The sequence below is a fragment of the Carassius gibelio genome, chromosome A11 (genome assembly GCF_023724105.1).
Source record: "Carassius gibelio isolate Cgi1373 ecotype wild population from Czech Republic chromosome A11, carGib1.2-hapl.c, whole genome shotgun sequence".
Taxonomy (NCBI): domain Eukaryota; kingdom Metazoa; phylum Chordata; class Actinopteri; order Cypriniformes; family Cyprinidae; genus Carassius; species Carassius gibelio.
The window spans coordinates 19,156,650-19,183,028 of NC_068381.1; the positions used below are offsets into that span (position 1 = coordinate 19,156,650).

Consider the following 26,379-nt stretch of genomic DNA (forward strand, 5'->3'; position numbering starts at 1 on the left):
CTTTCAGAAAAATTCGGGACAGTCCCGAAATCTTAACTGTTGTCCCGAATCTGGCCCTAATTGTCCCGAAAATTATACTAAAGCAAAATCTTGAGTAGTTATTGTCTGATAAACATCAAAAACTGTCTGCGGAGGTTGAGTCGTCCTGCAAACAGCCACCGTCAGCTGCTCATTGGCTGCAGCATTTTATCCAAGTTCTAAAAAAATACCGTATATATCTAATTAATCTATATGCACAAAGACAATATGACTTTTTTGTCCCCTTTTTGTTTTAAAGCTTGATGAAGAGAGTGCAAGTTCCTACAGCTGCGAGGAGGACAGTGATGCACGCGTACAGGAGTGATTGACAGTTCGCGGCACTGTGTACAAAAAATAAGTTTAAGCTCATTAGCGTTACAGAAAGGTCTGATTTAAACACTGTTACAACAGTCATTGTTTTTTTTTTTCTTTTTACAATGGCATTTAAGTGCATGATTTTAATGTTGTTGTTTCTTGTGGCAGACTAAAGTGTAATGACATACGGTTGATCTTTGAATAAAAATGTGTTTAGTTAAGGTTTGAAATTCATTATCTTTTATTATAGGCTATGAAGTCTAATATCATAAGCCCCCTATCCCGTCACCCAAGACCGCAGACAGCCCCCTTACCATTACCATCAATATAGTTATGCTATAATAGAGTACCGGAACCTCTTTTGGGCCACTTAAAGCACTGCATACAATCAATAATTTAGGAACAAAGATCACAAATCCCCATTACCACCCAAATAAATATTTGCTCTGCATACACAGTGATCACTCACAAGATCAATGATTTAGGAACAAAGAAAACACATTAAAAAAAACAAACCCACTCAAAGAACTATTTGACCTGAACAAAGTCTAGACAGTGGTTTTAGAGTGTTTAAAAGTCCTGATGTCCTGTGATAGAACAGATGGTGCACCATGTCTACAGGGTGGATATTCTGCTTGTTTGGGTGTGTATGTTTTTGTTCAGGGTCTTTTGAAACCCTGGTCATCTCAAAGGGAAATGAGCAATGGGTAAGTCTAGTTTTCTTGTCATTAAATTTTGTTTTGCTGCACTAATTAAGTGGCAAACATTATGATCTGCAGTATATGTTAATTGTCAATACAGCGACAAAAATGGGAAAGTATCCATCATAGTTTAGTCATCATATATTTTTCTGTACAGTCAGAGTCATGCACATACATTTTGTATTAATTAAAATTAAATTATATTTATGCATTTTCAGACGCTTTTATCCAAAGCGACTTACAGTGCATTCAGGCTAACAATTTTTACCTATCATGTGTTCCCCGGGGAATCGAACCCCCAACATTGCGCTTGCTTGCCTGCTAACAAAATGCTCTTCCACTTGAGCTACAAGAACACTATTTATAAACTAAAAGTTATTTACTGTTAGACTTGAGATTCATGTTCTAAATATAATTTTGAATAAAGACATGAAATGTTCAGAAAACATCACAGAATCATTTATTCAAACTATCTATCCAAACAGGCTGATTAATTCAAAAACAAAGAAAATTACCACTGACTTTATAAATTAAACACCAAATTTGTTCAAAAAGACTACACTATTTTCAGGGAAGCACAAATGTTCTACTTTGTTTGGACAAAATAGAGCTAAATTTATACTTATTGTTATGCATAATGGAAGGTTAGTACCTAATCTTGTACAGTCTTGGAGAATTAGAACTTGCATACAGTTGTCAGATTCACCATAATTAAGAATGTATGCCACATGCCAAATTTAAATAATATATATATATATATATATATATATATATATATATATATATATATATATATATTAAAATTAAAAAATATCTTGCAAAAAGGGCACTTATCCAGTCAGAGGCTAAAAGCACCACTTTCGGTGTATCTGTGTATGTGTCTGCATAAAGTAATGAGTCCTCTAATGTCCCTCCAGGTCAACCATCCCAGCACGACCAGACTCTTAAAGGTATGCAACAAAGTTGTTAAAAGTTTGCTATGCCAATACTGAAATTACAGTACTGAAATTATATTCAGGAATTAGAAAGGTGTTACATATAATAATACACAACACATACGTATAGGCTATTTTGTGTGTTAGCTTTAGCATACAAACTCTTTTACATCTACACACTGTATTTTGTTGCCATCTAAAATTAATTTTCTAATGGTCTCCTCACAGAAGCGAAGTGTGAGCAGTGCTGAGGTGGGAACTCTTTCTTACATCTCACACAAGTTTGTCTGTCAAGACTTTGATCATTTTAAAATGAATGGGAGTTTTATTGGTCTGTTTATACCTGATCTGACCCTTAAAAATACTGTTGTATAACTGATTCATTATTACTGTAAATTGATTTTATTTTAATTAATAATAACAATCTACATGAATAAAAATATAATTTGCAATATAGGTTGATTAACTTATATTCTGTAATGTAGCTGACACTGACCTTAAAAGGGTCATCGGATGCTCATTTTCCACAAGTTGATATGATTCTTTAGGATCTTAATGAAAAGTCTGTAACATAGTTTGGTTCAAATTTCTCAATGGTATTGTAAAAACACCTAACCATGTCAAAAACAGCTCTGTTTAAAGCAAGACATTTTGTTGCATGTTCCTTTAAATGTTAATGAGCTCTGCTGACCCCACCCCTCTCTTCCTGAGCCGCTCTCAGAGAGACTATTTACTTTGCTTGCTTATAAGCACATTATTAGGGAAGGCAATTTGCAAAGATCCATTAAAAAACGTTATACTCACTTTACCTGTAGGTGAAGCTGGATCACGAATGGTTGCGTGAATATAGATGCATTTATGTGAATCGGGGGCACATTACCTTCAAAAACAAATCCACTGTCTTCAGCAGCTCAGATGTCTGGAGTTAAGGACGACTGCTATGTTCATTATTTCATCCAACAACAGAACACCTCGATTGCTTAGGAGTCATTCTTGTCTACATCTGCTCCCGTGGTGAAACAATGGTGAACAGCTTACTCAGGGAAGGGCTAATTTAGGGATGCACCGATTACCAATACCACTTTTTTCCAGCACTTGCCTGATACCAATACTTTTATTTTTGTTACTTGGCGATACAGAGTACCGATACAGATATTTATATTGCATTTTTCATTTTTTTTAAGATACTGGGTACAGAAACAGAAAGAGTATAATGTTAGTTGGTTAACTTAATTTATTAAATAGATACAGTCAAAGCAAATTTGACACATTTCTCAGATTATCACAGTTTATCCTCTATAGCAGTGGTTCCCAATCCTGGAACCAGGAGAACACTGCACATTTTTAATGTCTCCCTATTCAAACACACCTGATCAGCTCATCAGCTCATTAGTGAAGGCTCCAAGGGCTCTCCAAGACCAGGATTGGGAAACACTGCTCTATATTTTAGAAGAAAAATGAACTCCTGAGTTAAACTGTGTCAGAACAAAATCATCTTGATAATGTTAGATAACTTTGATAGAGGGGTATGTAAAGGATTTCAATCAGTAGGACAGTATTACACAACTATCAAAACTAAGTCAGGCAACCCTTAACCTTAATGACTGCCTGTAGTCTCCTGGGCATGCTGTCATCCAGGTTCATGCAAACTATGAAGAATTTTGGGTATAATTTGTCACAGTTCACTTTATTTTGCTATCCTCACTCACATAAATTAACTATAGTGTCCTGCAGCCACTAGTAAAAAAAAAAAAAAAAAACTCAAATTATATCTGATCTCTGAATAAATTATGTTTTCCTTTGGTTATTTTCACACTTAATTATGCCCATTAAAGTTTTTGTTACTTTCTTTGATAATTTTTTTTTGCTCTATGGTTCATCATCTTTAATTTAATAGCATTAGAGCTGCTTCGTTTGTTTATAGTGAATGCCCCTATTAATGGTCTTATTTTGGACGATTTTGCACGCTGTGTGACGTCAAAAAAGACCAGCATCTGAGATTTGCTCGAGTTGCGAAAGGGGCAAAAATTTTAGTAGATAAAAAAAAAAAAACACTGGGTAGATTTTTATCATTATAGGGTGGTTGTGTGTACACACTGCCAACACACATTTCAGTTCAAACAACTTGTAAAAGTGCATGTAGCATCCGATGACCCAAGCTCAAGCTCAGCCTTTGTCCTGAAATGACTGCAGTCTAAGGCACTTCTTTTTTAAGTGATTTCTTTTGTTACAATATATATCAGTTAGTCAGCACTTAATAAGTGACAACTATATCACTCTTTATTTGCCTCTGTGTGTTTTCCTTCTGTCTTTCAGATAGAGGTGCAGAGCATAAAGGTGGACTGTAAGGTGACGTCACGTTTCGCCCACACTGTCATGACCACTAAAGCTCTCAATAAGGCCAACATCTCACAGGAAGTGTCCTTTGAGGTGGAGTTGCCCAAGACCTCCTTCATCACCAACTTCAGCATGTCAGTCCTTTTTCCATCTGATTTAGTTTCAGATCAGAGGAACTCAGCATGAGCCAAAAGAAGCCATTGCTTTTCAGTTTAATATATGTTTGCAATTTGGGAAATTATTGAAATGTGTGCTGACACAGTTTTTGGATTTTCAGGGAGATTGATGGCAAGACATACACAGGTGTGGTGAAGGAAAAAGAGAAGGCCAAGGAGCAGTATCAGAAGGCTGTGTCATCTGGCCAGACTGCTGGTTTAGTCAAGTGAGAAGAGGAAAACAAACAGGAAGTCATCCTGAACTTTAAAATGCTTGTTTCTAATATACTACTGTGTAACTTATGTTGTGGTCTTCCAGGGCTTCAGGTCGAAAAATGGAGACGTTTTCTGTTTCTGTGAATGTCGCAGCAGACAGCAGTGTGATTTTTATTCTCACCCATGAAGAACTTCTTCGACGAAATTTTGGCAAATATGAGCTCATGATCAGAGTCAAACCCAAACAGCTGGTCCAGCACTTTGAGGTTTATTATAAAGCACAACAGATTTTATAACATCATAATTGAGAATCCACATGGTATAATTTTAGTGTACTACAAAATGCAAAAAGGTGAAAGACTAATAAGGGTGGTGGTGTTTTACATTTTTACATAAAAGTTTATACTGTGGTATAGTTCCCCCAAAAATGAACAATTTACTCACCATCAGGTCACCCAAGATGTAGATGAGTTTGTTTCTTTATCTGAACAAATTTGGAAAAATTCAGCATTACATAATTTGTTCACCATTGGATCGTATGCGGTGAATGGATGCCGTCAGAACAATAGTTCAAAGAGCTGAAACACTTGAGAAAGCAATATTATGGATAGAAGACTCATATTTAAAATGTGCACCGTTCATGGACACGTTATTCCTCCAATCCACAGATTGTAGCAGATATTTATGAGCCTCAGGGAATTGCATTTTTGGACGCATACGGTACATTCATCACCAATGAATTGTTCCCTCTAGTGGAGAAAACGGTCACTGAAAAAAAGGTGATGATTCAAATACCTTTGCATGGATGGATACCAATTTATACCAGTATATATCATTAGCATTATACTTAATAAAGCTAGTAACAAAGAAGGATCTCCATTAGACAATAATAATGTCGATAATGATAATGATAATAATTTGATCCATTTGTTCAGGCCCATGTGTCCTTCTCTCCAACACTGGATCAACAGAGGAAATGCACCGAGTGTGATGGGACACTCATCGATGGAGATTTCTTCATTAAGTATGATGTCAAGCGTGCTCATGACATCGGTGATATCCAGGTCAGACATCATTTGGATGATAGAGACACACAAGAAATAGCGTAAAATGGACAAATGAAAAGAATCCTGTTCTGTGGCCTGCTGTTTAACACATAAGCTCTGATATGTTAACGCTTGAATTTTCCAATATATACAAATAAACTATAAAGCTATAATTGATATCTTTATCATGTACAGATTGTGAACGGATACTTTGTGCATTTTTTCGCACCGGCTAATCTTCCAAAAGTACCAAAGATGGTTGTTTTTGTGATAGACAACAGCTACTCTATGGTGGGAAAGAAAATGTCACAGGTGAGTCATGACGTCTGTTAAATGAGAAAAGACTGCTTTCAGTTTTAGATTGTCAGCCACTTGGACACTTGTCAGTGTTTGTTTTCTAAATAAGACAAAGGTGGCTCTGGTGACCATACTGGGCGACCTCCCAGAGGAGGACTACTTTGCCATCATCGTATTTTCAGACACCTGTGTTGTATGGAAGCCACATTTAAGCAAAGCAACCAAGGAAAATGTCAAAGCAGCCCAGGAGTATGTCAAAACAATTGAAGTTATTGGTGGTAAGTGTGAATATGAAGGAAGTTATCACTGAACAGATTTTAAATGAATAATTGTATGCAGTCCACGTGGAAACATTCTAAAAAGATGCAGAGGTACTAAGGGGCACACTGAGTGTTAAAAGCAGAAATTTAAGCTTGCATTTTTGTTAAAGCACATGAATTCCTCTTTTAAAAACAAGTGAAAATCCCTAAAGCTGTCCATGCAATAAGCCCTGCTAAATCCACTCAATGTAGTTTACATTAAAGGGGGGGTGAAATGCTCGTTTTCACTCAATATCCTGTTAATCTTGAGTACCTATAGAGTAGTACTGCATCCTTCATAACTCCAAAAAGTATTTAGTTTTATTATATTCATAAGAGAAAGATAGTCTGTACCGATTTTTCCCGGAAAAACACGAGCGTCTGTAGGCGTGACGTGTGGGTGGAGCTAAAGAATCACGAGCGCCAGTAGGCTTTTGCGTTGATAGCGTTTGGAAGCTGTGACATTATGTGAGGACAAAACCAACCAAAACAAACAGTCAGATTCAGCGTATATTTATGATCCAGAATCAGATCCAGAGGCTGAAATTTAACAAGAGCAGCAGCAACAACAGTGTCTCTATGTGGTATGTATTGAAACTGTATATATTTGCTTAGCGGTTTTGGAAAATGACTAAGTTCCACATTGTCGTCTTTTTTTTTTTAAGCTGTACATGTGGAAAGTGCAGTTTGATTTCAACATCGCATGTTGTTTACTTGATGTGCTTACCGATAGCTAAGTTAACAACACAGAGATATTTGAAGCAGTTTTACACACCGCCTGCGGTTCCAACACACGATCGTGACCCTTTTTCGTCGGGACTGCATTATCCTTAAGAAATAAACGATGTGCAAATCCGTCGTCAAACTGGGCCTTGTTTGTAAAACAAGCATCTTCGAAATGCAGGGAACAAACACAAACACTTGCACAACTCCGTTGATGCTCTGTAAAAATAAACTCCATCCACTGGTCCCTTAATGCTGTTTCTCTTTTGGTAATCTGTGTAGGGTTGTCTTGCCCTGGCAACCAAAAACACTCTTCTTTTGTGACTTTTCGCGACGCTCTCGCTCTGATCAGTGAATGAATGTCTGTTGTGTTCTCAGTGCTCTGCTATACGGGAGCGCGCGCTCTTCTGGCAGAAGTGCCTCAGGACCCATATAAGGAAATTCCGCTCCATCTAACGTCACACAGAGCCATACTCTAAAAAAACTTTCCGAAACTTGTGACAAACCGGAAGGAGTATTTTTGGAACAGAAATACTCCTTCAAATGTACAACTTAATTTTTGAAACTTTGTCCATGTTTAGGATGGGAATCCAACTCTTTAACAGTGTAAAAAACTCAGTATGCATGAAATAGCATTTCACCCCCCCTTTAAGCAAACAAAACAAGTTATGACTCAGCTTTTTTTTAATTATTATTTATCAATAAACAAATACAAAGAATTGAAATGAGTACTTTTGTTTTTGCCTCAGGTACTGAATTGCATGATGCTGTCATCCATGGTGTGAAGATGTTGTATGAAGAGCAGCGTAACAGTACAGCCTCAAAGGACATGGTACTGATGATCATTTTGCTGACTGATGGGGAACCAAATAATTGTATGTATATCCACATACCGACAACCTTACTGCTTCATGATTTTACTTGAGGAACAACATTGCCTAGGAGTAGCCCTAAAGAAACATACAGGAAACAGCCCTAATGTCATTGCCATTATCTTATTAAAGAACACCAGAGAGAGCCCTGAGGTTTAGCTCAAGAGTAGACAAGATGAATCAATCAGTTATTTATGGCTGTAGTACTTTTTATTGTTTCTGTGGTGAAATAATATATCGTATTCATTTTTAGATCCCAGAACTCTTCCTCAAATCCAAGAGAGTATTCGTGACGCCATTAAAGGGAATATCACTCTGTTTAGTTTGGCCTTCGGTAATGATGCAAACTATGGATTTCTGGATACTTTGAGCAAGCAGAACAATGGCCTGGTTCGCAGGATTTATGAGGACTCAGATGCTCCACTTCAGCTAAAGGTAGCCAAAATATTGATTCCTTGTAATATAAAAAAAGTCTTTTTCCCCCAATTATAGCTACATCTTCATTCAATCTCAACGTCAGTTTTTCAGAATTTGAAGATATTTAATTGTATCGATACTTTGTTACAAAATATTTTAATATATAACAACCATTATATTATTACTACAACTAAATATATATTAATAATGTAAATATATATATTTTTTGGTAATGTTTTATCTGTTAAATAAATACTCTTTGAACTGCACAGTTTGGACCCTGTTGTTATTTATTTTATTTTTTTCAAATTCATGTTTTATTATTTAGTAATATACCAAATAAGAGGGTTCCTTAATAATTAATAAAATAGCTGACAGAGAATTACAAAATGGACAAATATATAGAAGCCTGTTTCAGCCGTGGGATAAAAATAAAAACTAACAAACATAATTATAACTCTTTTCTCACAATTCGGAGGACAAAAGTTCTCAAATTCAAACTGCTAGTTAACATCTCACAACTTTTTCTTCACAATTGCCAGAAAAAAAGTCTAAACATTTTTTTTTTTACCCATGGTAGAAACAAGTTTCCAAATAAAACTAGATAGATTCATATCAAATCAAAATTGGAATGGAATTGAGAAATGTGCATCGATACCCAACTCTAGTTTCAGTCTAGTGCAATTGTGATGACACTTTAAATGTTGATAAGATGCTGACCTTATCAGCAAAGCTGACTTTCAAGAAACTACTGTTAATGGTTTGCTAATAATTTGTTACCAAGGGATTTTATGAAGAAGTGTCCAGTCCTCTACTCTCAGATGTGCATTTTCACTATCCGGACAACACGGTCAACTCGCTGACAAGAAGCCATTTTAAACAGCTATACAACGGCTCTGAGATCATGGTGGCTGGCCGACTTAATGACTTAAATGAAATAGACAACTTTGCAATTGAAGTGTTCGCACAAGGAGTGAGTAAATATTCTATCCTGTCACACATGTGCATAGTTCATAGTGGCAGTTTTTAAAACCGATTATGAATGTGGACATTGGTGATTCAATGTATGTGAGAATAAAAGCATTTCCTTGTCAGGGAAAAAAGTAAAAAATTAATAAAATGCTTTTAGGCTTACAAATAATTTAGAAGGAATGTGTAATTCCTGTTCCTATATCCTAAAATGGATAGTATAATAGAAAAATGACATCACCAATGAATCCATAGATCGTAGCCTCATTAATATCATTGGGTTGTGAGATAATATTCTCAGTGAATTTACGTCATTATTTATTGGGGACTTGTAAAACTAATTAGACTTTTTTGTTTTGCAACAGTTCGAAAATAACTTTGAGCTGAAAGGTCAAGCAAGTACTCAGAAGTGGGAAACCATATTTCCTGATGAAGAGTATATCTTTGGGGACTTTACTGAGCGTCTCTGGGCATATCTGACCATCCAGGAGCTCTTGGATAAGAAGTCTGTTTGAAAAAGCGTGATCTTTAGCACATTAACCTTAAACTATAAAGGATCAATGTGATCCTGGACCACAAAACCAGTCTTAAGTCGCTGGGGTATAGTTTTATCAATAGCCAAAATAATATTGTATGGGTCATTATCGATTTTTATTTTATGCCAAAAATCATTAGGATATTAAGTAAAGATCAAAAGTTATTTTTTGATCAGTAATAAGTATTGCTAAGAATTCATTTGGACAATTTTAAAGGGGATTTTCTCAATATTTAGATATTTTGCACCCTCAGATTCCAGATTTTCAAATAGTTGTATCTCGGCCAAATATTGTCTGATCCTAACAAACCACACATCAATGGAAAGTTTATTTATTTAGCTTCGAAAAATTTGTTTTGTGGTGCAGGGTCACAAATAGTCCTCTACATATTTTAATTCAATGTAAAAATGACTAGTATGAATGTAATTTATCTGAATTCACTGATTTTAATTGGGTCTGAATTCATTCATAGTCTTTTAAGATGATTTGGATCAAATCCAATTATAATACAAAAATATTTTCTTACAGAGACAAGGGTACACCAGAGGAGAAAGGAAATGCCACTGAAGAAGCTCTGAGCCTTTCATTAAAGTACAATTTTGTTACACCGCTTACCTCCATGGTCGTCACTAAACCTGAAGATGAGACCAAAAAAGGCACGTTTATTGCTGACAAACTGACTGAAGGTATGACTAAACTGTCAAATAACAAGCAGAAGTTGTGACAGTGTTCTCCATGAATCTGTAACTATACGTTTAACTGGTTATATGACACTCACTCTTTTCTCAACATTGATACACAGAGGAACGAGGAAAATCTCAAAGATATGGTACGTCACTACTTAACAACGTAATGAGTTTAATATACTTTTTTTTCATATTTGACATTGTCAAACCACATTTACTATTTTGGAGCATTTATGTTAGTTCATCTCTGTCTTATTTACATGTTACACAGCTGCTGGAGCCAGCTACCCTGTCAGGACCACAAATTATGGTAAATTAAAAAAATTATGCACTGGCCTTGTGAAATGTAGGTAATGCTTTTTAAGTCACATCAGAAGTGATGTTCTTACAATTTTCCAATGTAACAGCTGATGGAGATCCACACTTCATCATTGAGCTGCCAGAAAAAAATGATGCTCTGTGCTTCAACATTGATGACAAACCTGGTACCATCTTCAACCTGGTTAGAGACTCACTTACAGGTGAGAACAATTTTCTATTTTATCAGAAAAGTCCAGAGGCATTCAGCGAGCCATGGCTTCACAAGAACACAGGTTGACATGAAATTAAGGTTGCCCCTCCTGACATTGTAGATTATTTAAACCAAACAAGATGATAGACTTAACAAGAGGAGTAATGTTTGTAAACAAACTTTGTTTAAAAGTTTGAGATAACTTTGAGAAGCTTGAACTTCAAAGATTAGCATATTGCTAGAATGTTTTAAGATGTTGCTAACACATTTTAGCATGTTGCTAGCATGATTTACATGCATATTTTAGCATGTTGCTAGAATGATTTTGCACATTGCCAACGTTTTAATATTTTAGCATGATTTACCACGCTGTTACCATGTTTTAGTATGCTGCTACCATGATTTAACACATTGCAAATATGTTTTAACATGATTGAGCATTTTGCTAGCATGATTTAACATGTTAATATTATAATAAACGTATAATATTACATGTTAATATATAAAAATATGTGAAACAATGAGTATGAAAATCAGTGGGATTTTTTGCAGCTTTAGCTTGAAAACTCTAGGAGCAGATCTCTTTAGTCTTAGAAGGTGAAGAAAGAGAAGAAAAAGCTTAAATAGTAGATCAGATATAAAATATTTTTCCCATTTCTACTGAAACAAGAACTTATGAATGGTGGAATGGTGGAATGTTGGCCTGAACGCTTCAGAGAAATCAGCTTATAAATGGCTTATAAATACTTATATTTTAAATCACACTTATCCACAATGTCAACAGTTCTAGGGATTAGATTTGATTTATTTGTGTCCCATAGGAATTGTGGTCAATGGCCAAACCATTGGAGACAAGAAAGTCATCCCAGGAACCAAGGTGCAAACCTATTTTGGCCGCTTTGGGATTGTTCATGAGAAGTTTGGTATCAGATTGATGGTAAGCACAAAGGAGATCTCAGTGTCTGAAAAGGGAAAACAGGCTAAATTCTTCTGGACTGATACTGCCACAGTTAAAGGTCCCAAGTAAGATGCAGGATATCATCTTCTCATTTCAATCATATTGAGTCATTGTGAGCTCACAGAAATGTGTGCCCTTCATAAGGAAGCAGGGGAAAGACTCCTGACAGAATTTTGTCCTTCTTTCTCCAGCATGGATCTGCAGGTGATCAAAGATCGCAGTTTAACAGTGACCCTTAGGAACTCAATCAAGTTTCTTATTATCCTGCACAAAGTCTGGCAGAAGCACCCGTATCATCAAGACTTCCTCGGGTTCTACACCTTGGACAGTCACCTCTTTTCAAGCAATGTCCATGGCCTGCTTGGTAAAACATCTAAAGAACATTCAAACATGACATGAGCCTTGAAATGCAACTTCTTTTTTTTATATGATTTTGTTAAATTATATTTTGAATTATTAATTTAAATTTTTGACAGGATTTAATGATACTATGCAATATTTATAAAAAATGTATGAGATATTTTTTCCACAGTATGTTTTGTCTGAGAAGGTACCAAGTGTTACTTTTTTTATTTTTCGACCCTTAATCATGTCCGAATTATTTCGATGATTTGTTTGTGTGTATATAGCTAATACAGAAAAAGTCACCAAGTGTAATCCCATTCTGCTGAAGTAAACAAATTCAAACTAAATTTTCGTACCAGGGTTTAAGGAATATTCCAAGTTCAGTTCAAGTTAAGCTCTAAGTTAACTATTGTGGTATAACATTAATTACCACAAAAATGATATCAATTCTTCCAGTGCCTGCTCTCCTATAAAAAACAAAAGGCAAAAAATTATTTTACAGTGAGGTAATAACAATGGACGTGAATGGGGCAAGTTTGTGGAGGATTTAAAAATAAAAAATGGGAAGCTTATACTTTTATAAAACTACTTCCATTGTTTCTTCTGTTAAAAATTTTTATTATATGATTATGTTTCTTAATCAGAAGTTTTACAGCTTGTTTTAGGAGTTATGGTAGTCTAGGGTTTGGTTATCATGGCAACAAATCTATAAAATTGGATGTAACTTTACACAGAAAAGCTTTTTTTTTTCACATTAAAATCATTTTTACATTTTTTACATCAAGTGGCTACTGGAACAGTGGCACGTCCTGATTTTGCCAAGTTCGATGTGTTCCTAGGTCAACATATTTTGTTGACCCTGGAACAACATTTTACTCCAAAAATATGTTCTTAACCATATCCCTACACCTAAACCTAACCTTAACCATGAGTAATCCCTAAAATCAGAGGAAATGATAGATGAATGACACTGATGTAAAAGCACCAAACACTGATTTTAAGCGTAAACTTCACAAAATCTATAAACTGGTTCTTCAAATCTGATTGGTTAATCACAATGTTGTTCCAGGGTCAACAACGATGTTGTCCCAGGAACATGTCTCACTTGGTAAAATCAGGTTCTGCGGAACAGTGAGTATTTTAACACTGACAAACATGGCCAAGCGTCTCATTATAAGGGTGGACAAGTGGAAACATTTTTGTGGTTATCAATATAGTCACTTATGCTGTCAGCTCTTAATGAGTCAGAAATATTGCTTTTAGAGAGAATTGTCAGGAAACACAGTTAGTGATGGCTGTGCTCTGAACTGTGTTCACGTCTCTTTAGGTCAGTTCTACCATGGATTGGACTTTGAAGTGAGTGAACCATTTCCAGGAAAGGATCCAAACAAGGCAGATGCTATAATGTTTGTGAAGGGACAAGAGCTTGTAGTTACCAGGTGAATTAAAGACACTGTTTGCCAGTTTGTACATGAAAGGTCAATGTTACCTTAATACTGTGTTATTCTGTGTCTTTAGGGGTTTGCAGAAAGATTTCAAACAGGATGTGAAGAACGGAGAAAAAGTGCCCTGTTGGTTCATTCATAATAATGGCACCGGACTGCTTGATGGAGTTCACACAGACTACATCGTCTCTGGTCTCTTCAAGACAATCTAACTATGAGCCAAAGCCAGACAAAACAATGACCGACAGCTCTAGTCAAACAGATAATAAGAGAAAGATTAAGACATGAAAACATGTCATTGTCATCATCAAAATTATCAGTTTAACACGCATTTTCAATGTGCGCCACTTATGCTTTATTTTCACATTTGCATAATTTCCAACATTTTGTGGAGAGATGATTACAGCATTGCACTAGATTTGTAACGAGAAGCATTTGTAAACTTGAAAGTATTCAAGTGAAGTATTATAAGTATTGTAATTTGACTACATATTGTCAAATAAATAATACAGTAATTCTGGAATACTATTTGTTTTATTACAATAGTGATATATTTCTTAGTCTCTGAAATATTGTTATTATTATATAATCCCCCTCAGAGCCATTAGACATGAAGATATAGGAGGAAATATTGTTCAAATTGTATTTTTGGAAATGGTATTGAATATCAGTATGACAACACTGCTTGAAAGTTAAAAACATGAGATCACAGATATACATTTATAACTCAAAGCTAACTAAACCCTTTAATGGTAACATAAAAAAAAAATAAAAAAACTCAAATAAACATCATATCTTACAAACGCCTGACAATCACACACACAGAACTAACATAAAAAATAAAATAAAATAAATCTAACCACTAGGACACTACGTCTGAATGACTGATAAGAAACACTCCTTTAACAAATGTCAGATCTCATCCAGTAAACATTTTCTTGGCCAAATTAATGAGCAGATATTCATGTAAGTGAGTGCTTGAACTGTGTGTTGTTAATGAAGCGAATCATTCTCTCAACTACATCTGCTTTACAAACCTGTAAAGTCACTGGCTTCCTGTGCTTACAGTGAACACAGCTTCTTATTAAATACATTGTAATACACACATAATGTTCTAATTAAACATTACTCTTTAGTTGCTCCTCATTTTACATTATTCTGTGTGACAGCAACATTTTTGGAAGTAAATATAGCTGCCAGCAGTGTGTTATTATTAACATTTTACCAATTACACTGTACCAACACCGCGATAGTATAGACCAACAAGCATCTTTAAGAAGCAGGATGATTCCATGTATAATAAAATAGCTGTTGCTGAGCTGACCTCCGTGTTCCACTGTGTGGCCCACCAACAATCATACAGATCGCTTGACTGTGTGATGAAGTTAACACCAAAACTGTACTCTGATTCGGCTATATAAACTTGTCACCTGCGGTCGCATAAAAGCTGAAGCACTGGTCACAAACGTCCTGGCACCCCTCGCATCTGACTTCTCAAAGAGCCTTAAGTCAAAAGACATATTCTTTTCCATTGCAACAGATGCCTCTAATAAAGGCAATGTGAAAACATTACCGATCTCTGTGAGATTCTGGACTCCTGAGCAGAGCATCCAGAACAGAGTTCTTGATTTCTTTGAACAGGCAGCCCAGAGCGCAGATGCTGTCACTGACACCTTACTGAATAAATGAAAGGAACACAAACTCAATTAAATTTGAGTTCATGATTTTAATGTTGTTTTTTTGTGGCAAACTAAAGATTAAGACTGTTGATCTTTGAATAAAAATATGTTTGGTTTAGGTTTGAAATTAATTATCTTTTATTATAGGCTACGCAGTCGGATATCATAGAAGCCCCCATCCCGTCACCCCAGACTACAGACCGCATTACACAGATTGAAAATCGTCACGTAGGCTAATGTAATTAGTATTCACACGTGAATCTACCTTGTGATGTAATGAATTTTAGTTTTTGTGTAAATGCATGAAAACATGACCTTATGACAAATGTTTAGTTTCTATGTACTTTGTTGATTGTATTCTGATGATGCAGATCATTCAGTCACTGAATTTGTAACTGTAAAGAAGTTCTCATAACATGGACATATCATTTACCATCATGACTCTTCACGGCTGGTACGTCACTCTGGTTGTCTGCTTTTCACCTTGACCTGAGTTGACTTTTTTTTCCTTTTTCCTGGAAGTAAATCAATCAATTATTCAGAATAAAGAAAAAAGTACCATTTTGAAATAGTAATTAGCAATGTCTGCAAATAGTGCAAAATGCAAAGAAACACTAGAACGCAAGTAGCCACAAACTACAAGCGTAGTTTAAAGTAGAAGATTATTTTTTATTATTTTTTTTTAGATAGTTCCTGCGTCAAGGAACTAAGTCAATGTCAAATTATGCCATCGAGTTCCGCACACTCGTCTCATCTAATGGCTGGATCGACAAGGCGTTATGGGGTCATTAACTCCACGGACTTGCGGGACGCATCAAGGATGAGATATACCCCCTAGAGCTGATCACTACACTCGATGGCCGCTCAGGTTGATTTCTGTCTGGCACAAGAGCTTTGATCGCTCACCTGGTGCTAGGAGACAGTCTATGCGAGACACTTGACGGCATACCTGCCGGATGCCTAGAGGGTCGTTTGCTTGTACCTAGGTCAGTCCGAACTAGCATTCTTCAGTTAGGCCATTCTTCTAGACTAGCTTGCCGCCTGGGAGCTGCTCGTCTTATTTTGCTGATTAAGCAACAGTTTTGATGAATGTCAGTGGTGCGGGACACTCGTGAGTTTGTGTTAGCCTGCCCGGTGAGTAAAGGCTCCAATCGTCCCCCAGTAGGGCTTCTCCGGCAGCTGCCTATCCCTTCAAGACCTTGGTCCCACATTACTTTGGACTTTGTCACAGGCCTACCCCCTTCTGATGGTAATACCCTGGTCCTCGCTGTGGTAGACCAGTTCTCGAAAGGTGGTTTATTTTATTCCCCTCCCTAAATTACCTTCAGTGAGGGAAACAGGGCCATTGTCTTAGAACACGTCTTCCAGATTCATGGCCTCCCGGTGGACGTAGTCTTTGACAGGGTTCCCCAATTTATATCCAGGTTTTGGACAGAGTTTGTTCGGCAACTGGGGGCGACAGTGAGCCTATCCTTTGGTAAATCCACAGACTAATGGTCCAAAAATAGCTGTTTCGTTGTCTGTTGAGGAAGTACAGACATTCCTCTCATTGATAGAAGATGAGCGGATCCAGCGAGAGCTTAATGGGGTGACGTGGAACATTTTTATTTTTTGGGAGTCATGGCAGTTGAAGCGGTGCAACAGTGGATATGCAAACCGAGCCATGCCATGCCATCTTTACACAGTGTAAAAGTGATGATTTGGGGGCCCTAAGCAAATTTCATGCACCGCAACACATCCCTATCCCTTATTTTGCTCACTCTCTCTCTCTCTAACATAGTTTACAGTTTATTTACTCCTTCACAACTTAAGCAAATAATTAGTCAACCTCTTGCTTGTCTAAAACCATATAAGGTACCTTATTTTTTTCTGATCACAAAATACATTATAACAAAAAAAGCAGGCACTTTTCCATTTAATGAATTGTAACCTTCTTCAATCTTTTTACAAAAAGGATTCAAATTATCCCATGCAACTTGTTCCGTATTCCAAGTCTCCTTAAGGCATAAAGTAGGGTTTGCTGAGAAATAAATCGAAAATATAATTTATTATTAAAGGTACACTTTGTAAGATATTTGCAGTAAAATATCCAAAAAACACTAGGCTAGTGTTATATAGTGTTGTAAATCATGAGAAAATTCACATTCTAAACAGTGACACAGGGCAGTGCAGTCGCCTGTCAATGACGTTAGTTCCCCTTTGTTACCACCTTTACTGACGTAGAAACCACATGACAACAGTGTCGTGGACAAATGCGGAAGTAGCTTTGGGACAAACTTCAATTAGAAAGAGATGCCGATTTCGCTCGTGTTTTAATTGACAGGTGAGTTGTTTTGATTCGTATCTTTACAGAAAGCGTATGCTATTATAACGATCAACAAGATTAGAATTATGGGGCATACAGGCCAAATATGATAAAGAAAATGATTGCTGTAATAAGCTTATGTCTACTATTGGGAGTATTGTAGATAAATACATTAAAAAGCAAAAGAAATCCCAGAGGAAATTTCAGCTACCATGGATGAACGATAATATTCGAAAACTGATGAAAAGGAGAGACCTTGCCTTGAAAACTTTTATTAAGACCCGAAGGGATACTGATTTGAAACTATTTAAAGGTTTGCGTAACCAAGTTGTCAAAGAACTTAGAATGTCTAAATCAAATTATTATATTCAAGCTCTAACAGAGGCTAAAGGGAATGGCAAATTAATGTGGAAAACAAACAAACAGCCTACTAAATCCAAAGGGTAATCTCACCCAAACAAAATATGAACTTAAAATGGGTGAACACACCATCAATGATAATGCACAAGTTGCTAATGAATTCAATAACTTTTTTATACAATCAGTTAACAACCTAGCATCAAGCTTTCCATGCTGTAACGATATAGGCCTAACAAAAGTAGACCTGTTTGAAGGTCAAGATAACTCATTTCAGCTCAGGGCGGTTAGTGAAACAGCTGTTTTGAAAGCTATACAGGACCTTAACACCACCTTCTCAAAATATATTTTTCATTTAGATACAGCTTTTCTTAAAAAATATAGCAGCATTTTGGTCCAGCCTCTCACCTATCTTGTTAATATATCCATTAAATCAGGACAATTCCCAGATGGTTGGAAAAATGCTCTAGTTATACCAATTTTTAAATCAGGAGATGACAAAATGTCTTGTAATTACAGACCTATCAGTCTTCTCCCAGCTTTATCTAAAGTTTTAGAGAAGATTGTTTCAGAACAACTCATGCACTATCTTGAGACAAACCAGTATCTGAGTCCTATGCAATTTGGATTCAGGCACAACCATTCCACAGAATCTGCAATCTGTCTATTAACTGAAAATATCAAACAATCACTTGACCAGGGAAATGTAGCTGGTGCTGTGTTTCTAGATTTTAAAAAAGCATTCGATACAGTAAATCACAACATATTAATTTCAAAATTAGCTAAATTCAACTTATCCAAAAAAACATTGTCCTGGTTTGAATCATATGTAAAGGGCCGTGAACAGTGTGTTGTGATTAATAGTGTGAGATCCACTTTTCTTAAAATTAAAACAGGCATTCCTCAAGGCACGGTCTTGGGACCTATACTCTTCAGTCTATATATTAATGACTTACCAGACGTAGTATGTCCAGATATAGGTCTACTGATGTATGCAGATGACACAGTGGTGTATGCATCTGCTGATACATGTATCTCTGTGGCTGACAAACTTAATGCTAATTTAGCAAGAATATCATCTTGGCTGGCCTCATCTTGTTTAACTCTTAATACTAAAAAAACAAACTCTGTCTGCTTCTCTATTCAAAAACTATCTCCAACACAACTTTTGAACATAAAAATTAATGGGGAACTTATTGAACAAGTACCTGAAGTGAAGTATCTTGGAATAAATATAGATTATCAGTTGAATTTTAAAAGTCATATTAAGAAAATCTGTAAAACCATTAGGGCCAATTTGAGCTGTTTTATGATGATAAGAAACTGTCTGACTCTCGACTGTGCTTTTATTTTTTTTAATTCTATGATTCTTTCACACATATCTTATGGCTTAACCACATGGTCTCAAGCTCATCAGTTATCAGTCAAACCCATAGAGTGTCTTTACAACCGAGCCTTGAAAGTTCTAGACAAGAAGAGAATAAGGTACCATCACTGCCAAATTCTAAGTAAATATAAGATCTTAAGTTTTGCTAATTTTATTTCTCTCAATCTGGTTAAACTGGTCTTCAAATGCTTAAATGATGCTTCTCCACTACCGCTCTGCAAAATAATAACAAGACAGCAAAGTACTAGATGCACCAGATTTGCTTCTAAAATCAATTGTTACATCCCTTTTCGTAGAACATCATTTGGCCAGGTTGCTGTTTCAGTGAAAGGGGCAAAATTATGGAATGCTCTGCCAGATCATCTTAAATGCACCCCAACATTAGCCACCTTAAAAAAAAAAAATCAAATTGTGGTTAATTCAGGAACAAAGTTGCTCTCATATTTAGTCTTCTGAGTTTGTCCTTTCTGTATACTTTTAGTACTTTTGTATTACTTCCCATTGTATTGCATTTTTAGCCTTTTTCTTTTCCGTTATTATATTAATGTTGATGTGAATGAAACTATATTTGTTTGTTTCCTTTTTTTTTTTTTTTTACCAAAAAGCCCTACTTAGGGACAAGTGTTGTAAATTAGCTTTAGCTAAAAACATTATGATACATGCATCAGATGACTGTCAAAGTTTATCTATGTTATTGTATCTGTCCCTATCCAAATAAACTTAAATAATAAAAAACGCGGGGCATCGTGTCTCCAGACCCACGCAAGGACGCGTCTGATCCATAGTCTGATCGCGTCTTTGCATTGATTTTGTATGTAATCTACTCGCGCAAATCTGTGAACTCGCGTTAAATCCATGATTTATCTTTCCGTCTGATTGATGGCCGTCATCGGTTGGGTAGAAGACAACAAATCCCATCATTCCACGCTCCTTCTTAGCATCATCAAACCACACGATTGTTATTGTTTTGGTAGTGCGCCCTCTTTTTACTAAAGACCCTTTCACACTGCACGTCGGACCCGGCAAATTGCCTTTCTGTGTGAAAGCAAACACGTCCCGGGATTTATTCCGGCATTGAACCCGGGTCGTGGACCTTGTAACATTGCCGGGTTCAATCCAGGGACGAGCGTTGTGTGAACAAAAGCTAGATCTAATGCTGTGTCGAAGTGATGATGCTCGTTATCGCGACTCTTTTACCGGCTGTTTTGAAGGAAAATCAATGTTCGCGACAAAAAAATGTGTGCAAACTGTAATGAAGCAGAGATCAGTTAGTTCCTCACTTTCCGCACTGATGCCGAAATCGTTCGCTTGCTTCAGTGAAAGTATAACGTGCCTAACGTTTTTGACTCGTACATCACACATCACGCATGATGTCACGTGTCGTTATGGGATCTTTACAGATGTGTGAAAGCACGCACATATCCCGGGTAATCACCGGCAGTGTGAAAGTGCAAAATCTAGCGACCCGGGAACAATTGCCGGAACACTTGACTTCACCCGTGTATTTTCCGGAATGGCAGTGTGAAAGGGGCTTAAGAGAACAGCTCAGAGTCTGCACTTAAAATGCCTGAAGAGTTTAGAGAATATCTGACAGAAGATCAGAGACCATTCCTTCAAACAGAATCTCTCCAGATCCTTCAGATTCACAGCTGCATGTCGATGCTTCTTCTCTTCAGTTCACCACACTCATTTTCTATAGGATTCAGCTCAGGGAACTGGGTTAGCCAGAGCAGAAGCTTGGTTTTGTTTTCAGTGACCACTATTTTAATTTAAATTTTTTGGGTTTTGATGTTTGTTTGTGAAAGATCCAACCTTGGCTCATTATAAGATTTGTAGCATGGACAGAAAGTTTACATTTTTTTATATGTTGGTATTTAACTGAATCCATGTTGTCATGTATCTAAGTAAGATGTCCAGGACCTCCAACAGAAAAATAGACCCACACCATTAAATATACAGCATGTATGGGGGAAGTAGTGGCCTAATGGTTAGATAGTTTGACTCCTAACCCTAAGGTTGTGTGTTCTTGGGCCAGCAATACCACGACTTAGGTGCCCTTGAGCAAGGCACCAAACCCCCAACTGCTCTCCAGGCGCCGCAGCATAAATGGCTGCCCACTGCTCCGTGTGTGTGTTCACAGTTTGTGTGTGTTCACTGCTCTATGTGTGTGCACTTTGGATGGATTAAATGCAGAGCACAAATTCTGATTATGGGTCACCATACTTGGCTGTATGTCACGTCACTTTTTATTTCAATTATACACATGGGGTACTTTTTTATCCCTGTGTGCACCAAATCCATCTTGAGTGTTTGGTTCTAAAAAGCTCCTTTTTTAGTTTCATCTGACCATAGAAGCCATGCAGTGTTATTTGAAGTTCCAGTCGTGTCTGACTATGCAGGAGTTTGTTTTTTTGGATGAGTGAGGAGGACTTTTTTCTTGAAACCCTCCTGAACAACACGTGGTGAGGAGCTTTTTTATATTTTTTAAGGCTTTCTGACCCTAAGACTCTTGTCTTATCTCTGCAGTTCTCCAGCTGTGATACTTGAAGAGTCTTTGGCGATTCAAACTCTCTTCCTCACCATGCATTAAGTTGATATAGACACACGTCATCTTCCAGACAGATTTGTAACATCTTTAGTTGACAAGAACCTCTTAATTATTACTCTGATGGTGGAAATGGGGATTTTAAATGCTTTAGCTCTTACAGCCACTTTCTAAATTTATGATGTTCAGCAACATTTTTGGGGGGGGGGGGCAATGGGGGGTCCTGGTCATTTCAAGGGGGGTCTCATGAAAACCAACAAAAAATACAGTGGGCACGGCTAATAACTGCATATTACTGCATCGAAAATACATTTTGGTCCAAAAATAGCAAAAAACTATGACTTTATTCAGCATTGTCTTCTCTTCAGTGTCTGTTGTGTGAGATTTCAAAACACTGAAGTGTAGTGATATCCGGTTCACGAACGAATCATTCGAAGTAACCGGATCTTCTTGAACCAGTTCACCAAATCAAATTGAATTGTTTGAAATGCTTCGCATCTCCAATAAGCATTAATCCACAAATGACTTAAGCGGTTAACTTTTTAACGTGGCTCACACTCCCTCTGAACAGGACCATGCAGGTGCTCATAGTATTAAAGGGGCTCATGGAACAAGGCTTTAAATGGCGCGGTTCAAAATATCAATACAGCAATATATTGTGATGCATTCCTTGCTGATTCGCGTATCGATTTGGATGGTTATGTATTGATACAGCAGCAAATGCTTTAATGCAGTTTTGAAGAAGAGACAATAGAGAAGACAATTTTAGTTTTAAAATAATAATAGCTCTCGGATTAGAAACTGAAATGTCTTAAATTGTCCCAGCCTGATGGCTTTTTCTTCTCTGTTCTACAGAATAATTAAGAACAGCGGTTATATTAAAAACTATAGAAAACACTTGTGCCTCTACAGTTTCCTCTTTCTCACCAGCCTCTGTCTCCTGGCTTACTGTTTCCTGCTCTCTTTCTGTCACTTTTGCCTCTACATTTCCCTCTTTTTCATCCTCTATCTCCATCTCCTCATTTGGTCTATTACTTTCCACTCTCTGTCCATCTACGTAGGAACAAGGCTCAATTTACTATTTCAGCATTAATCTATTATTTTAACCATCACTACTACTCTTGCACCTAATCAATGTCCACCTTAAATATTGATACAAAACATTAAACAACTTATACACTGGGATTTAGTGATTAATATTATTATTACTGTTGTTGTCTAAAATTGAACACCTTTGCAATGTAAACAAATGACAGGCTACATTTGTTATTCATACACTTTGATGTCATGTATATTATGCATTTTTTATTGACATTGGTATTTTTACATTTATTTCCAGAGAGATATTATTGAGTTTACAGGCTAAAGTGGTCTTGCTGTTGTAAACACTGTTGCTATTGTAGAAAAAATAATATTTGTGTCACATTTAAAATATAATTATATAATTAATTTCTGAATTGTTTTTATTTTTATAATGATAATTCAGAGAATGAGAAAATCTGAATAAGCCTTAGTTAAAGCAAGGCTTATTTATTGCAATTTAATTCAATGTACTGTCCATAACCGTTATGTTATAGTGCAGCGGTTCCCAAACTTTTTTTCCTGTGCACCCCCTTCTAGTCCCAATGGGGTTTGCGCACCCTCAATCCCCACTTTAAAAAAAAAACGCAACAAAGCTGTCTTTTATTGCGATATAAAATGAAGTGACATTCAGCCAAGTATGGTGACCCATACTCAGAATTTGTGCTCTGCATTTAACCCATCCGAAGTGCACACACACAGAGCAGTGAACATCATCTCAACCTGCGGCCCGTCACAAATTCAAATGCGTCCCACCATGCTGAACACAATTAAACATTTTTTTCAGTTTTACAATTATTATTATTTTTTTACGTTAATTTAAACATTTACTTAAGAAATATAAGCTATAGCCTAATGTTTTTTTTTATGTTAAATTATTATTTTTTTTATATATTATTTTCAGACATGAGCAGACCTACTCACATAACATTACTCATTTAACGAACACATACAAGCGCCCACTTTGGCAGAATTCAATCAACAGCCATTAGTTCGGTAAAACTGAGCATCATAATGGACAAATTTTGTTTTTAAGGGAGAAAAAAAAGAAATGTGAAACATGCCAGCGAATGAACACGTAGAAAAAATAATAGTCGCAGTATCAGTAGTGAAGGAGAGTGCTGGATTTTCAGTTTGCCCCACATTTTACTTGAAGTTCAGGCAAATGAGAACACCATATATTACATAGCAATCATCCTTAATTTAAGAAATGTGGCAAAACATCTATGGAGAGAACCTTATATTATTAAATTCAAATGTGCTTTCCATATTTGGATCAACATAGGCTACATTTGTGAATGCACATTTTCTGCAAATATCTGATGTCACAACGTAGTGGTTAACAATGAGTAGGGTACATGTTTTAAAATGTATTACTGTAAGAAATTACACAATGACCTAACAGACATCAATTTATAAAACAAGATTATTTAGAATTATAATTTCACAACTCTCAAAATGTTACATTTGTCTTTGCAGGTCTTTCTTTTTACTATCCTGATTGTAGTTAAATTTATAATTACTGTTACTGTCCTGTTACAACTGTATTTTTTTCTAACTAGTTTTCTAACTTTGTCTTGATTGAATGTGTAAACGATCAAATGTGTAAACTCAGACTTTTATGAAATAAACTAAACTCTTACCCGTGCTTCCCGTTCTTCATTCGCCATGCTGGATTACTTATGTAAAGGCTTAATTTCCGTTCTAATTAATCCATATTGCGCAAAAGGTGCGCAGAATCGTGATCCTTGAATGCACTCAGTGGCTTATAATATGATTGGTTGAATGGTAAGCTCGCATCTGATTGGCTAAAGAGTACGACAGACCCACGTGGGAAGAGAGCTCTGCTAGGAAAGTCTAAAAAACACACACACACACAAATCAGAGTGGATTCGTAGTAAATGACGATTCGTATATTCAGACACATTTTAAACATTCAAAGGTTTTTGTGCACAGTTGTATATCTACAAATAGTTTTTTGCATTTGTGAAACGTATTTTATAAATATATAATTTTATTTTGCGCATGTGAATTGCTTTATGTGAAAATATTTTTTTCACGCACGTGAATTTTTTTTTGTGTGTACGTGAATTAGGTTTCATGCATGTGAAATTGTCTACACATGTGTGAATCGTGTTTTTGCATTAATTATATTGAGACTAATCTGCTTCTATACTCAACGTGTTAAAAAAAAAAAAAAGTAATATAATACAATAAAAGTTTAGTCAAATAACATAAAAAAGACCAGACCCCTCGATGCCTGTGCAACTTTTCTCCCTCAAACAGCACAGTAATGTTACTTCTCTACAGGCTACACACAGCACCATATCTGCATGTTCTCACATCACGTCGTTCTTGTAAAATAATAGTAAGTAAATAAACATCAAAATCACTTCGCTGAGAATGAAACACCACTTACCAGCTGCCACGGTGTTGAAAATATCCTTAAGCAAATAAAAAATGCGTGTGCAGCGTGAGGAATCGTCCAGGTCAGGTGAACGGTCATCATGTTGGTCATTTATTTACGGCTAAATTATTATTAATAAATTGTACTAATATTATGATTGGGCGTGGGCAGGCATAAAAGGGTATGTTATTACAAACAAACAAAAAAAATTCGAGGAAATTTTGCTTTGACAAAAGGGCACTTAAGGGGCAAAGGAGCAGGTGCTCAAGTGAACCGGTTCTTTCGGAAAATTCGATCAAATAAACCAGTTTCAAAGGTTCTTTTGCGCTCGATGTAATGTCATTAGCGATGACTGCCATTCATTCAAGCCTTCAGTCAGATACAGTTTATAACCTTGTGATCAATGATTAAGGGAATTTGGCCTTTGTGGACTCATATTTATACTCCTGTGAAGCCAAGGCTGCAAAATTTATTTTCCCGATTAATCCTGGTGTGATACAAAATGGAAATATACCTCAGAGATATTTAAATTATAAGGATTTCTAGGTACCATGTGGCATTGTGAACTAGAGATGTGACCCACTTTCACTTTTTTTTTTTTTTACTTCAGTTAAAGGTTAGACTTTATTTAATTTTCTGAATAAAGATCAAATGAATAAATGCGTGTTTTTTCAGAGCCCTTCTTTGATCAAATTTACCAAGGGCATGAAATGAATAATTCTGAGCACAACTGTACATATTAGCATCTACACGTTGTTATGATGAGAGAATTCGTATGAGCTTGCAGAACTCAGCACTTAACAAAAAACTCTGCGTTTTGAGTGGTGAGACCATCCGA

At 36.3% G+C, this 26,379-nt stretch overlaps 2 protein-coding genes across 3 annotated transcripts in view; both read left to right on the forward strand.

Annotated features, from left to right (window-relative positions):
• LOC128022592 (dnaJ homolog subfamily C member 16) overlaps positions 1-26,379 on the forward strand; it is a 78,551-nt gene that overhangs the window by 40,015 nt on the left and 12,157 nt on the right. The window lies entirely within an intron of this gene.
• On the forward strand, positions 880-14,304 carry LOC128022588 (inter-alpha-trypsin inhibitor heavy chain H3-like). Of its 2 annotated transcripts, none has more exons than XM_052610296.1 (22): positions 880-1,040; positions 1,952-1,984; positions 2,198-2,221; positions 4,286-4,440; positions 4,584-4,688; positions 4,781-4,943; positions 5,346-5,456; positions 5,613-5,741; positions 5,919-6,035; positions 6,130-6,298; positions 7,792-7,917; positions 8,168-8,349; positions 9,116-9,304; positions 9,666-9,805; positions 10,365-10,522; positions 10,639-10,685; positions 10,763-10,832; positions 10,930-11,043; positions 11,855-12,056; positions 12,183-12,355; positions 13,664-13,775; positions 13,855-14,304. In XM_052610296.1, the coding sequence occupies exons 1-22, from the start codon at positions 945-947 to the stop codon at positions 13,991-13,993; spliced, it is 2,754 nt and encodes a 917-aa protein (XP_052466256.1). In that variant the 5' UTR covers positions 880-944; the 3' UTR covers positions 13,994-14,304. The 2 variants fall into 2 exon arrangements, with proteins under 2 accessions (XP_052466256.1, XP_052466257.1); XM_052610297.1 differs by having other exon boundaries at positions 10,639-10,665; positions 10,794-10,832.